At 37.5% G+C, this 15,759-nt stretch overlaps 1 protein-coding gene across 6 annotated transcripts in view; it reads left to right on the forward strand.

The window, feature by feature from the left end:
- The window catches only part of WDR7 (WD repeat domain 7), a 361,544-nt gene that overhangs the window by 246,382 nt on the left and 99,403 nt on the right, over nt 1–15,759 (forward strand). For all 6 annotated transcript variants that reach the window (XM_087439267.1, XM_087439266.1, XM_087439270.1 and 3 more), the window contains one exon: nt 10,426–10,612. In XM_087439267.1, coding sequence (XP_087295393.1) covers nt 10,426–10,612 — 187 coding nt within the window. The remainder of the gene's footprint in view (nt 1–10,425; nt 10,613–15,759) is intronic.

The raw sequence follows: 15,759 nt of genomic DNA on the forward strand, positions 1-15,759 counted from the left end.
GTCACATAAACCAGAGATACTCATATTTATTTCATCCATCATTCTATATCTATAGAAGGTTATATGGACACCAAATTATTATCAGTAGTCGTAAGAAATCACTGTCACAGGAAATAAAATATTCTGAATAAATGTATACATTCTATACTAAATACTGTGACTATGTTTACCTTCCCTGCTTTCTCAGCTACCGTTCTTTCTTGAATCTGCTTCAGCCAGGCTTTTCTGCCTTTCACTCTACTGAAACCTTTTCAGTAAGGTTACCAGTGACCAAGGGTTACCAAACCCAATAAGCAATTCGCAGCCTTGTCTCTATCTCTTGGTAGCATATGATAATTGCAGCTATATTGAAACTTGAAACTTTCTTCACTTGGTTTCTGTGACATTGTCTTCTCCTGTTCTCCCACCTCATTAACTGCTTGTCCTCAGTCTTGATGTTCCTCCTCTTTCCAACCTCTGAACGTTCTTCTGTATCTACACCCATTCTTGGGTATCACATCTAGTCCCCTGGCTTCAGTGCCATCTGTACATGGATGGTTTCCAAATTTTTAATTCTAGCCCTGATTTCTACACCAGTCTCTAGACTCATACATCCAGTGGCTTCTCTGAAATCTACCTTCACATGTTTGGTATGTATCTCAAGTTTGAAATGTCCAAAACGAAAATTTGGATTACTACTCCTACTTCAAAAACAAACAACCTCCTTCTCTCCTATTATTACTCATTTTAGTAAATGTCACCATCCATCCACCTAGTTGTTTATGCCCAAATTCTTGGAATCAGTTTTGCTTCTCTTTATGTCATGCATCCACATCCAATCCCTTAATGAGTCCTGTCTGCTCTATCTTTAAAAAAATTTAAAAATCCAGAATTCACACAGTTCTCATTACTCCATCACTACTGTTTTAGTCCAAGCCAACATTATCTCTTTCCTGAACCATTGTAAGAACCTCCCAATTGGCCTCCCTAATGTCACTCTTCCTCCGCCACAACAATCTGTTCTGTACACAGCACCCGGGTACTTTGTAGTTGACAGCAGATCATATCACTCTCCTCCATGTACTTCCACAAGTTTCTTGTGACGCTTAGTGTAAAACCTCACATTGAAAAGTCTTTCCATGATCCATCCCACAGCTACCTCTCTGACTTCATGTCCTTCCCCTCTCCCCCTTGTTCACTACCATCCCCCCACACTGGACTTTTTGCTGTCCCTCAGATGTCCTATGCTGGCTCCTGCCTCAGGACCTTTTGTGCTGTTCCCTCAGCCTAAAATGATTCTCCCATAGATGCCCACATGCCTCTCTTTCATTTCACTCAGATCTTTGTTCAAATGTCATCTTCCGCAGCATCCTTCCCTATCACTTTCTAAACTCTTACTCTGCTTTATTTTTCTTCATAGGACTTAGCACTACTTGACATATCTCTTTGTTCATTTGGTTTTTACGTCCCAACTAGAATGTAAGCTTTGTGAGAGCACAGAGTTTCTTGACCTGCACTTAAAATGATGCCTAGTACATAGCAGGCACAGTAAATATCAAATGAATAAAAGGACCACTCAGCAAGTAGGTGTTAGAGCTAGAATTTACAGCCTGGTGTTCACTTGCCTCCCTCCCACCCACCCATCCATTTATGCCATTCAACGATCCTACACCTTTTAGGAACACAACGTAGAAGTATTTGGACCATTCAACTAAAGATTCGATAGATTAGGGGATTTTTTTTTTACTTCTCTGACGTCATAAACATCTGCTTCTATTATTCTACTTCTTTATTGCTGACCCCCAGATCATCAGACAGTCAACACTTTTTACCTCCTCTAGGCAGCAAAAGGCTATATGCAATAAGTAGCATCCTTTTGTTTGTTTATGGGAAGGTAAGACTATCCTTATTTTAGTCTGCCATCCAAGATACATTAAATACTAAAAGCAAAATGAGATTAAATTTCACTGTATGACACAACTGAGTTAATTTGAAACTCAATAGAACAGAAAAAATGTACTTTGAATCAAGGAGCATTTGGATTTTATATTCTTCTGATTATTTAAATTAGGACTGTTTTGACTAAGCTGATGTTAGATTAAAGAGTTTTTAAATATCTTTGTAAAATTAACTTCCTAATTTAACAAAGTTATTTTATGCTTTTTATTAAAAGAAATGATGACCTTTTTTTGCAATATAGGATGTAAAAAGTTTTTAATAACTGCATTAATACAAAGTAGTTATAGAAGTATTTGTTAATTATTCCATATCCATGAATAGTGCACACTACATTGGAATTACTTTTAATCAAATCAAGTACCTGTATAAAACAAAGGAAAGGAATTCTAGACGGCACTCTGCCATCCTTGTTCTTTGATGGACATTAGCAAGTGGTAAAAGGCTTTATTCACTTGGTTACACTGTGAAATAAGTGGCCAATCATTATTAATTCATTTTGCACTCATTCTAATGGCATAAATCATCATAAATTCATTTGGTTTAAAGTGCATATAATATGTTCTCCCACAGGAATTTCCTTGTAATTGAGCTATTAATTAATATATTTTTTTAATATGACCTTTTTTCCCTTCTCTACTATTCAGAGCCAAGGATGGTTAGTGGCCATTTCTTCATTCATGATTTTCTTCTAAGTATGAGGAACAAGTTTGTCTTAATTCAGCCTGTTGACTGGCCTAGAAGGGACCAAAGCCCAAGAAAATGGTTATGTGTGTTACCTACCAGCAAAATAGCAGTAATAATTGTGAATGATCTCTAAGGGCTCTTTGAAAAATTCCCTGAAATGCTATGGTTTTGTAATAATTCCAGTAAGAAAATGTCATTCTCCCTTGATAAGCATAGTTTGACTCTGGCTTCTTTTTTAATTTCTAATTCTTAAAACTCCTTCCTGTGGCCACAGGTTTTTCCTAAGCATTGGCTGCCGTAAAATCCAAGTTCCCTTGCCGCCAGCAAGGAGGCACTCCATAATCGAGGTCACCCTTTCCCCTTCCAATGCACTGTCCCTGCACATCTCCCTCCTTCAGCCTCTTCAGTTTTCCAGGGTCTGTTTCCTTCTCCATTCAGGGCGTACTGGTTGCTAGAGGGCTTACAACAGCTGGTTCTAGAAACTGCCTGTGGGGTAACCACAGGATTCCTGTGAGGTCTTCATACTTCAAGGGAAGCATGGGAGGGAAAATTTAGGCCGAAAGAAAGAAAGAAAAATTACAAATAGAAACTTGGGGAAAAAATCGTTGATTTTACAGCTTTTTAAATGATCCTTTCGTATTTAGTGCCATTTTCTACACAAATAGACACTGGGTGAAAAAAAAAAAACTGCATGATTCATGTTCATGCCACGAACGTGTCGTGTTAGTAGGATCTGTATGAAAATAAAGGTTTGAGTTGGTGTTAAAGGTGTTCTGTTAGTATATATAACTGGCAGTTGACTCTGTGTGTGTGTGTGTTAAGTGAGTAAAAGAAGTGTTCAGTGTGCTGTGCAGAACTCAAGAACTACTCTCAGGTTCAGTCCCTCCCCTCGCGTTAGAAATGCAAGAAGGGGAGAAATGAAATAGCGATATAGAGGTGTTATTTATTTTCAAATAATGATCCTGAAAGTGATAGCTGATGCTTATAGAAATATATAACTATAGTTCTTTATAGTTAACAAAGTGTTTTCCTATAATAGGTATTCACTAAATGTAGGATGTGTTAATAAAGTGAGTGTATGCTTTATGATAAGGATAAATAAATGCTTCAGAAAACAAATTCATTTTACCTAAGTAATAGCATTAGAGTGCGTGTGTGTGTGTGTGTGTGTGTGTGTGTGTGTGTGTGTGTTGTGGCATGTAAGTTAATTTTTTAATAGAGCTGGTCATCATTACCAGCCAGATACGACAAAACTTTTAAAAACTGGCATTTTTCATTGGTCAGTTCATGACGGGACAGTACTCATCCTGCCAAAGCAACAAGTTAGCCATAATACAATACTGTCAGCTTTTTAACCACAGCTCACAGAGGCTTTATTTTGCTATCTCTGTCTCAGTCCTTTTCTCATTTTTAGTATTTTGCTGTTACAGCAAAGTGTAAACATTTTCTTGCAGCTTTGCTCTTTTGTAGTACTTTTAAAAAACAGTAAGATTGAAGTTGGAACACTTTAAAAAAAAAGCTTGAGATAAAAAGCTTAAGATAAAATAGCACTAAAATATGAGCTATTGTTATTACTCTTGACTGCATGACAAGAGAATTAATTTCTCAACAGCCAGAGGGTCTGAGTTAATTGTGATTTATCCAGTGCTAGATTTTAGCGCTTTCTGGTTTTTAAAAAAGGGTTTGGTTTGGTTTTGATTTGTTGTCCAGTGTTCTGAGCCTGTCTGCATTTTGGAGGTTCATGTGTCCATTTTGCTAGACAAACAGGGGTAGTGGTGAGGTGCTACACACTAAATTCCCACTATAAATCTGCCGCAGTATCTGTACTACTTACCTATTTTATAGGCAAGAAAGACAATAATTTGATAACTTGACTTTGAATATGGTTCCAGATTGACTTGAATAATGCTGAATTTCCCTGTAGCAAGTTGAGTTAGGAGCCTCTTGGCATTCTCAGTTAAGAGCCAGTGACCAGCAATAGCTTGTTAGTTGTGATACTTATCGTGGGAGAAAGTACCCTTGTAGTTCCTCAGGACAGTAAATGTATTACAAATGGCAATTATTTCCAACCTTTTTGATATCACGGGCCAATAAAATTTCCAAAAATAAAATTTGAGGGAATTCAGCAGTTTTAAATATTTTATTTTGCTGAGTACAAACATTAGGAAATACCGCTATCTTAATCATTTAAAAAAAAAAACTTTCATTCACCAAAAAAGTATTAAGAACATAACTTTAGAATAAGTACTCCTGTAAATGGAATAAATTTAGCTTTATGAAAAAGACTTATTACATTGTTTATATTTTTACTGTTTCACCACAGAGCTGTGGAAACTTTGTCACGTACCAGCACAGGTTTGTTAGCAGACTCTTGAAATTTCTGATCTGTGCATAATTTTGTTGACTATGCTAGGTATATACAGTGTAAAGTAATTTTCAGTATTTGCCCAAGCAACAATTACATATGTAGTACTTATGGAATATGAAGCACTGTGCTAAGCCTTATGCCAAATATAAAAGTATTTTTTAAAAATTTCATAAGGCCCAGGGAACTTACTCATTTAGCAGATGTGAAAAGGATACAATAAAAATAAATAAATAAAATTAGCTTTAGACAGTAAATTAAATGCCAACAGTTGCTATATCATTGTTTTTAAATGTATGGATAGGAACCACTGTATTAAAAGGAAGAATTTCATTCTAAGATAAGCAAGGAGGATGTGGCAGAAATTGCTAGCTACCTACCCCATACCATTCTTGCATGTGAACAAAACCTCTGTTTTGTTGAAGATGGTAATGTGTCCAGGTAGCAAACTACATTTCCCATCCTTCCTTGAAACTAGGGAAATTACTGTATGATGTCATTCTGACTAATGAAATGTAATCAGACTTTGAAAGGGGGCTTGACTTAACTGGCAGATGTCCTTTTGCCCTTCACCTGGCCACCTCTTCCTGCCTGGAAGCTGGATGCAGTGCTAGATGTGCAATTAACCACTTTGTGACCATGACGCAACTAAGTTAGAGCCAAAACAATTATAGGGACCTTGGTATGTCTGTATTTAGCTATTGAACCAGTGACAACAACCTTCTCATTGTGTGAGAAAGGATAAAACATGTAATTTATTTAATCTTCTGTTTTGGGGAGACATTAGTAAATGCACCTGAAATTATTCCTTAGTTCAGAAGGAAGAGGAGATTGATCATAAAGGATATAGTTTTGAATCCGTGGTTGCGTAGAGTTTTATGAATAAAAACATGGTTGTAAAGATGCAAATTGTGTTCAGAGATATGTACTGGTCATTACATATGGCCTGGGCCACAGAGGCCTGGACTTCCTACCAAGGCCTGCAGCTGACCACTTGCCTTCCAAGGTTCTCAGTTATCTAAAACATAAAAATAGATCAGATTTGTCTCAAGTCCTTTCAATCTGAAAATTCTGTGATTCTAATTAATCCATTTGGCTGGGGATGAGTAGATCAGGATTAAAAAGGCAATAAGTCTTGCCCCTTTCTAATCACAAGACAGCCCAAGTATTGATCTTTTTAAAATGAAAATCTAATCAAACCTCTCCTTTGCTTAAAACTTTCCAGTGGTTCCCTATTGTCACCAGGATAAACAAACTCTTAGCATGGTAGATAAGGCCCTTTGTGATCAGGCTCTGGTATTCTGTCCTGCCTCATGTCTCACTGTTATATTTCATCGACCTTGCTTTCTTTTCCCCTTGCCCATCGCCTCAACCCTCCCCTTCTCCCTAACAAAATTTCCAGCCATATTGAACTATGTGTAATCCCTTGATCTTGCCATGTTCTCTCTCATTTCCTGGTCTTTAGACATGCTATTCTCTCTGCCTGGAATGTTTTCTTTCTATACTCCTCTCCTTTAAGTGGATAACTCCCACTTATTCTTCAGGTTTTGGTACAGAGGTCACCTTTCTCTGGAAGCCTTCTCATATCCCTAAAATGGGGTTACGTGCCCCTGTTAAGTTCTGTCTTGATACCTTGTGCTTATAAATATTCTAACACTATTCCTAAAATATTCAAATTACCTCTTTGCTCACCTATCTCCTGAACTAGAATAAATTTCCTTGAGGGAAAAGGCTGAGTCCTATTCCCTATTTTTCCCCCGGCACTTAGTATAATATAGCAATACTCTATAGATAGTTATTACATAAATCTTTGGATGGATAAGTTGGGGCCAAATTGTTGAAAGGCTTCAGTGAATTTGTTGAACTTTTTAATACTTGCCACTGGAGAGCCTTTTGTGAAGGAATCAATCATGATGGCAGGTGATATCATCATTATCACCTTGCTTAGTCAGTGCGGCACTACGGAATAGTGAAACATTTACATAAGTACCATGTTTTATAGCATTTCAATCATCGTTTTTCCTTAACTGCACTCCATCATTTCTGTCTTCATTACAGGGAGGAGCATTCTGGCAATACTCCTTTACATAAAATAAGTTAATATGTATTTTTGTACAAAATTAGATTCCATCTTATACAAATTAAAGTACGACCTTTATTGGATTCCAAATGTTTAAGAAAAATTCTGAGAGATAAATTTAAAATTCTGTCATGAGACTTTTTCTATCACTAGGGAAGGTACTCTTATTAGTTTTAGCTTTTTCATTATCTTGGTTTATTTTGCAGACCACCTATATTATGTGGAATCATAAGTTAGGAAAACCCTAAATTAGAGAATGCAGTATAAATTGAGAAAGGAATAAATTGACCTATCCGTTTTTATTATCATACAACCATTTTTCAAAGGTTGCTTCCTTAGTATCAGCAGAATATACGATTAGGAAGTTTGAAGCCTTAGGCATCCTAGGTTACTCCCTCAGAACATAAGGGTCATAATTGCTGGTGGCATTAAAGTCATAAGCATCCTATTAATCAAGAAGGCTAGAAATCTAAAGGTTTAACTTGAAAATCCTCTTCGTCTTCTATTCTTTACATATTTTATTTGGAATAGGTTGTCAAAGACAGATGTGGAATTTTAACATTTTTATGTCTTTATAATTCCAAAACAGATCATTGAAAAAAAAATCATACTCTTACTTGTAGATTTAAAATTTGTGTTAAATAGGCCATTTTTCTCTCTGCCTCTCTTGATGCCCCACACATGGCTTGCCAGAACTCTAGGGATCTTTGCTTTATGTTACCCAGAGACTGTAATTTGAACAGAAGAAGGAGAGATGCTGTAGGAGAATTTTACTTGAGAGATCACTGAGTGAAATAGAAAGTGATTAAGGGAAGGGGCAGCCGTGCTGTAGGGAACCTGTATTTCCTGCCGAGCTGGGCATCCTCACTGTATGTGTGGATCACACTTTGCAGAGGAGCAGCAGGCACGCTGCAGGGCCGAGGTCTTCTGGAGAACGCTTACTGATTTTCCCTTTTCTGTCATTTCATTGGAGGGCAAATGATCACGTCCCCTATGCTGTCCTTCCCACTTTGTCAGAAAAATGATGGAAAATATCAAGAAATGGGCCACTTATTGTTTATTATTGCTCTTAGGAAAAATTGTCAGAGTAGTGAGGAAGCTGCCTCTAGAGTTGCCACCACAGAGGCCGTGAGGAAACAGCAAGGTCCCCAGTATTGCCAGAATGCTCCTCCCTGTAATGAAGACAGAAATGGTAGAGTGCAGTTAAGGAAAAACGATGATTGAAATGCTATAAAACGTGGTACTTAGGAAACTTTACTTCCCCTTTGCGATACCGCTTACCAAGGGTACGGCTCCAGGGAGCCCTTAGATGGGAAGCCGCTGCTGCTGGTGTTTCTGGATGTCTGCAGAGAACAGCTGGCGGTTGCTCTGCAGCTCCTACAACTTCCCAGAAGTAAAGAACAACAGGAAAGAGGTAGATTTCTTGACATTTTGACATATTCTGACAAACTGGGGCAGGGAGCTGCATTAGAAATGCACATGCAGCAAAGGCAGAGATCTGTTTTAGATCCATAATGTGTGCAAAGCACTATGCTTGGTGGTTTGGGAGATACAGAGTTATAGGCGACACAGTTCCTACTTTCAAGGAGCTACCAGACTTGCTGAGGAAAAGGGAAAAGCACAGAAATGCTTATATTTAAAAATATCATGTGATAAGGGAGATGTAGGTGCTGGCAGAAAATAGAGAACTTTTTTTTAAAGGAGTTTATATTTTTATGATCCACAAAACACAAAGCTTTACATATTACATTTACATGGCTAAGTATGAGAGTAAAATTTACAAATACATATATGAATGGTATGAATTGGGAGGTGTTTTCTCAAGGAGGCTTTCCAGATATATGTACCTCTTTAGATTCCTGCAGGAGTTGTTTACCAAGTCCATGGCCTCCTTAAAATTTTTCTGCGGAATTTCGTGGATAAGTATATGCATGTAATTTCCTGGAGAAGGGACTGATGACTGTCAATGGGTTCTTAAAGAGTTCTACGACTGAGAAGAAATTCAGAACCACTAATTTACAGGTTGCATTCACAGACTCTTACCTTGGCTTTACAATATCCTTCACTTCTCTTCACCTCCATTTCAATCCATTCTCATTTAACAATTGGCTATAACGTAAAAGCAAGTAAATGCTTTTATTTGTTGAATGCCTTAAAGTTTATACACCATGTTCTTAATTTTGAAAACAGACAGGTTCACCCTGTTATTCATGATAAGTCTTGGCTGCCATTTATTGAGCACTCGCTGGTGCTGGGCACTTGGCAATCCACTTTGCGTGCATTAATCCATTTAACACGCAGGGTCTTCATGAGACATAACTATCATTATCCCCATTTTACAGACAAGGAAACTGAGACTCACTGAGTACTTCTAAGCCTGCTCCCTAATAAGTTGTGAAACTGGTTAATTCCCTGTCTGAAATCTGAAGCCTCTGCTCCCCTGAGCCAGAATACTCTACTGTTCTATGATTTATAAACTGTTTTATCTCTTCCCTCCAAAAAAACAAACAAAACCTCTTCTAAATTGCAATTTGCTCCTCGCAATCCCTGGCGCTTCCTTTTTTAAATGTCAAAATGCCTTTTGAAGTAGATGAACTTTTGCAGTTTAATAGCTGTTAGGCTTACGTATACAAAATTTTGTCAGCGTTATCTTCAACATAAAGGAATACATGTTAATTAAAATCTAGATCATTTCAGCAGATTTTTAAGTTTTGGGGGATGTTTTTGAGCTATTTTTTAATTTAACAAAAATATTGAGCTATTTTTAAATTTAACAAACTGAAGAATTTACCGCATACTTGGCATTGTTATGCTCTATCAGTACTCCAGAATATGGGGGAACATAGATGCATAAGGAGGAGACTTTCTTAAACTACGCATCTTACCTTCTCCATCTCTCATCTCTGTTCGTAAACATTCTCTGTAGTGAGAGATGTTACCAATGGGAAGTATTTGATGTATGAACTCCGTTAGATGCAGAAGAAAGATGTAGAAATACTGTATTAAGTTATTTGAAACTCTCTCTATTTTGCAGAATTCTGAGTAGGGAGAGGCATTGTTTGGAAGTTTAAGATTGCTGATATGTTGTGAAATTATATATAGTTATTTATATGTAATTATTATGTAATTAAAACACTTTAGAATATGGTATAAAATATTGTAACCTAAATTATCTCTTTAAAGTTTGTTGCTGAGCATCCTGTAAACTTGAGATCTTTTATAGTCTTACTGTTCAAAATCCCTTTTCAGTAAAAAAAAAAGAAATTCAAAGTGGTGTATATTTTAAAAATATGCTTCAAAGAAAACATCACAAAAGTAAAATTCCTTCATGGCTCTGCCTTTTATTTTGTACTTTTAGGTAAGGCCCTGACATTCCTTCTGCTGCAGCCGCCGAGCCCCAAGCTTCCTCCACACAGTACCATCCGAAGGACAGCCATTGATCTCATTGGACGTGGTTTCACGGTTTGGGAACCTTACATGGATGTGTCTGCTGTCCTGATGGGGCTTCTCGAACTTTGTGCTGATGCCGAGAAACAACTTGCCAAGTATGTGCGCAATTCTAGTTAATTTAATTTGGTTTGTTTTTGTTTTGTTTAGGTGGAGGTCATTGATTACCCTTTATAAATTGTGTGTTTTCAATAGACAAAAAATAGACAAATATCTCAATATATGAAATTTTGGATATAGACAATGAAAGGGAAGTATGTTTCTGTAATTTTAACACAATTGGGATTTAGCATTGAGCCAATGAGTGATTGATCTGTGACATAGTTTTTAAATTATGTTTATTGTACCTTTAGATATTATTAGATAATAATATAATAAAAATATAAACATATCATTTATAAGGAAAGTGATATATAGACTTGCTCAAAAATGTTCTGTTTCATTTTGTTTTTTGCTGAGGAAGATTCACCCTGAGCTAACGTCCATTGCCAATCCTCCTCTTTTTTTGCTTGAGGAAGGTTAGCCCTGAGCTAACATCTGTGCCCATCTTCCTCTGTTTTTTGGCGTGTGGGACACCACCACAGCTTAGGTGGTAAGTGGAGTAGTCCTGCGCCTGGGATCTGAACCCACGAACCTGGGCCGCCGGAGCAGAGCACGCGGAACTTTAACCACTGGGCCCTGCACCCTCAAAAATGTTTTACTGATAGAATACAAGGCCAAATTGTTTGGGGAATTATTCCTTCACATTTATATTAATTTTTAAATCAACTTTATTGAGGTTTCATTTGCACACAGTAAAGGACCAGCCATAAGGAGGTTGCAGTGACCCAGGGAACCAATATTGAGAGTATAGTCATGCATCACTTAACAGGGATAGGTTCTGAGAAACATGTCGTTAGGCAATTTCATTGTCATGTGACATCATAGAGTGTACTTACACAAACCTAGATGGTATAGCCTACTATGCATCTAGGCTATATGGTACTAAACTTATGGGACCACCATTGTATATGTGGTCCGCCGTTGACCCGGTCATTGCTATGCAGCGCATAATGTAATGGAATAGGAAGATGAGCTGAGGGAGTTGCTAAAATGAAATAAGTGGGAGACACTTGGTAGCCAAATGGCTGGGAGTTGGAGGTGGGTGGAAGGATGGTGATAGAGATTAGTGTTGACTTGAGAACTCAGCTTCCTGATTCCTGAAGGAACTCTTTTTTTTTTTTTTTTGGTGGTATAATGCACATAACATGAAATTTACCACTGTAACCATCCTCACGTATACAATTCAGTGACATTAAGTACATTCACAATGTTATCCAACCATCACCACTATCACCTTCCCAGGAGTGGTCACCCCAAACAGGAACTCTAGACCCATTAAGCAGTCGCTTCCCATTCTCCCCTCCCACCAGCCCCTGGCAATCACTAATCTGTTTTCTGTCTCTATGAATTTGCCTATTCTGGATATTTCATATAAATGGAATTATACAGTATGTAGCCTTTTGTGTTGGGTTCTTTCACCTAATGTAATATTTCCAAGGTTCATTTGTGTTGTAGCACATATCAATACTTCATATCCTTTTATGGTTGAATAATATTCCATTCTATGGATATACCACATTTTGTTTATTTGTCTATTGAGGACATTTGAATTGTTCCCACCTTTTGGCTTTTGTGAATAGAGATACTATGAAAATTCATGTACAAGTATTTGTTTGAACACTTGCTTTCATTTCTCCGATAGATACCTAAAAGTAGAATTGCTGGGTTATATGGTAATTCTATGCTTAACTTATTGAGGAACCACCAAACTGTTTTCTACGCCGGTTGTACCATTTTATACTCCTACCAGCAATATACAAGAGTTCATTTTCTCCACATCCTTTCCAACACTTGTTATCTTCTGGGATTGTTGTTGTTGTTGTTGTTTTAATGTAGCCATCCTGGTGAATGTGAATTCCTAGTGGTAGGAATTCTTGAACTGTCTTATGAGGCCTCTCTTAATGTAAATGTTATTACCTCAATGAATTGTATTTCATTCTTATTATTTTTAACCTTTTAAAAAACTAAAGTTCTCTGTTCTTTCTTCATGGTTGTCTTTCTCATATCCCACAGTTCCCTTACATTCCAGCACAGCATGCTTTGGGCCTATAGTCTTTCTGCTGGCTTCTCTATGCTCAGGAATTGGAGACCAGAGAAGCAAATGAAGGCTAGACTGGAATGCTGTGGCTTTGTCTGCAGATTGGGCATTCCCAGCCTAAAGTCCCAAGACTGATTGGTTGGAGGAGGGTATTCATTTCAAACCTAGGCAGCTGCCTTCCTCCATTACTTCCTATCACACTGCTGTGCTTCCTAAACTTTGCCTGTGTCTCCCTAGCTGTATGCCCTTCAGCAAATTACTTCACCTTCTACCTCAGTTCTGTCTACAAGTTGGGGGTAATTAAAGTATCCTCCTTATAAGGCTGATGTTAAATGAGTATATATTTGCAAAGTGTTTAGAAGAGTACTTAGCGCATATTAAAGAGAGTAAATGGATGTTACCAAATGGTAGGACAGCTGGTGATGCCATTGTCATTGTCCTAGTGTTCAACGGATCAGGAGCTGCGCATTTCTGAAATGAACAGTTCAACATAGTGATAACCACGACAGTTTCTGGATACAGGAGGCCTGAAGATTCTCAATTGACCTTAAGAATTAGAAGGGAATGTGAGCCCATGAGTTTGCAGAAGTCGTAAGAGGCAGATGGCCTTTGTGCAAAGCCCCAGAACATATTTTCAACTTTATGCCCTTCCCTTGGCTGCAGCTGCCATGTATACCCTCCAAGAAGTCAACAGTGCTGGCTTCTATTACTACAGCTCTTCTGGTTATCTTGAGAACCCTTTACAATTTTTTGATTGTCCAAAATTTTACTTTGACCTAATTTTCTAGACTATTTTCAAATCTGATCTAAACACGGTTTCAACAGTATGCACTCTTGTTGTCTAGGAGGAGAAGTGATGGAATTTTATTTTAGGTTTAGTACTTAATATTTTGTTTTATTTTGATTTTAAATAAGTTTATATGAAGCTTATGTCAGCAACCGTAAAGATACGCTTGTTTTATCTACATGTAGTGTGTCTGCAGACACAAATACTATAGTTTTTCAGTAGGTGATTTAAATCTTGCTATTACATCCTTTTCTGTGTCATGAAGATTAGTATGACTCTCTATACACAGCTCTGAATAAATGAATGTATCAGCATGTAGCCTTGAGGAGTCCAATGTAATTTTCATCATGATAAATTGCATAATAAGCAAGAAAATGTTTGCTTATTAATCTCTAACAAGATTTAGATTGAAAATGGCCTATTACATCCATGACACACTTGGAACAGGCTGCAGAAGGACTGAGATGGGGAGAAGTGGAGCAACGACGTGTGCAGGGGTGACGTGTGCATCTTACATTCGTGGTGCCCTACTGGGCTGCTCTTTCTTGTGCCTGATTTACTGAGAAAATGATCACAGTGCTCAGCTGCCTTGCTTCTGACTGTGATGTTAAGCTTGCTTTATGAAGAAGCTTTTATGTTAGGCTCATGCTTTTTAAAATTTCATTCATGTTTATTGAAAAAGAAAACTCACAGGCAATGTTTCCCTCTCTATTCCCATTCTTGTGTGTTTATGAGGGACTAGGTTTTAGGGAGGGGCAGCTAGCTCAGGCCTGCTCCCTAGTCTGGAGAACACATATTATAGCAGTTTCTTTCTTCCTCTCTCTCCCGTATATCAACATCCTCTGTCAGAGATGACTCCTGAGAGGTCTCCTAAAAAAACTATATATAGCTCAAGATTAATAGAGTATCTTTCCAGACTTAATAATCCCTTTATTTTAGAAATATGACTCAGAATTTTACGACTGAAATCAAAGTATCACCAGTTATTTTCTAATATTTTTCCACATTTTAAACTATGTGTATTAACAAGGAAGCATTTCTTGAGTAGCTGTGGAAGGGATAATGTGAAGATCCTGTCTCCAAGGCACTTGCAGTCTTACAGGAAAGATAAGATCTGCCTGAGATAACATGATAGAAAGTGAGAAGGAGAGTGAAAAGTCTGGACAGTCAGAGCATGAGGAGAGAGACAAATAGCTGAGTAATCAGAAAGTATGCAAGGAAGAGTTTCATTTGAATCTTTCATCTGAGCAATGAAGAGAGGAGGAAAAGGACAAGGATATGCAAAAGGATAGAGATGGAAAGCACAGGCATGCCCAAAAGACGCTGAGTAATACCTTAAAACATAGGGTGACGGTGGTGTAGTGGGTAAGTTTGCGTATTCCACTTTGGTGGCCCAGGGTGCGCAGGTTCAGATCCTGGGTGTGGACCTACACACCACTCATCAAGCCATGCTGTGGCGGTGTCCCACATACAAAAGAGAGGAAGATCGTCACAGATGTTAGCTCAGGGACAATCTTCCTCACAAAAAACTAACAAACAAACATAGGGCAAGTGAAAGTAAATATTGCTTTTAACTAATTGTGTTCATTAATTCTTTGCAGAACTTAAACTGTGGGATGCTCCAATCTAAAACTCAAACATTATTTCCTTCCCTGTTATATCTGGGGAATAGAATTAGGGTCAAAGAGAGGATTGGTTTTACCTTTTACTTTATAAAAAGATTGTTACAGTGAGTTTTTTCCTTGCTTTTATGATACTTCCTTGCTACCACGTATCTAGCAGTATGCAGGGAAACAGAGGTATGGGATACAGATGAGAAAAAATGAATCTGTTATCTCTTGTCCACAGTAACACTGTGGTCAGTGAAAAAAGATGGGGTTCAAACCCAGGTTTCGCTGACTCCAGAAGCCATGCTCCTAACACTGTGCCATCTTGCATTTGAAATCTTACATCCACAGAATTAAGGAACAACAGAGTACTAAATTTAAAACAACCTATTAATAGGAGGTAAAAGCGGTCAACTCAGAATTTTCGATGTACTTTCAAATTTTTAAAATATATTTAATGAAATCTTTTTCATCAAAGATTTTGTGCCTTTTAGAATATAAAAGCCTATTTATCAATAAGCTCCTTGAGTGCATAGGCCATGTTTTATATGTTTATTCTTACTTATTCATAACATCTGTCAAGTGATTTGTATGCAGTAAACGTTTAATAAAGACAGAAATTTTAGAGATGAAAATCTCCTTCAGTAGCTTCTGATCAAATGCCCTCAATACGCTGTTAAGTCAAAGTAAGGTTTAGAAAGATTAAACAAT

This window comes from Ceratotherium simum, chromosome 14 (assembly GCF_057802395.1).
Source record: "Ceratotherium simum simum isolate JZ-2026a chromosome 14, ASM5780239v1, whole genome shotgun sequence".
Classification (NCBI taxonomy): domain Eukaryota; kingdom Metazoa; phylum Chordata; class Mammalia; order Perissodactyla; family Rhinocerotidae; genus Ceratotherium; species Ceratotherium simum.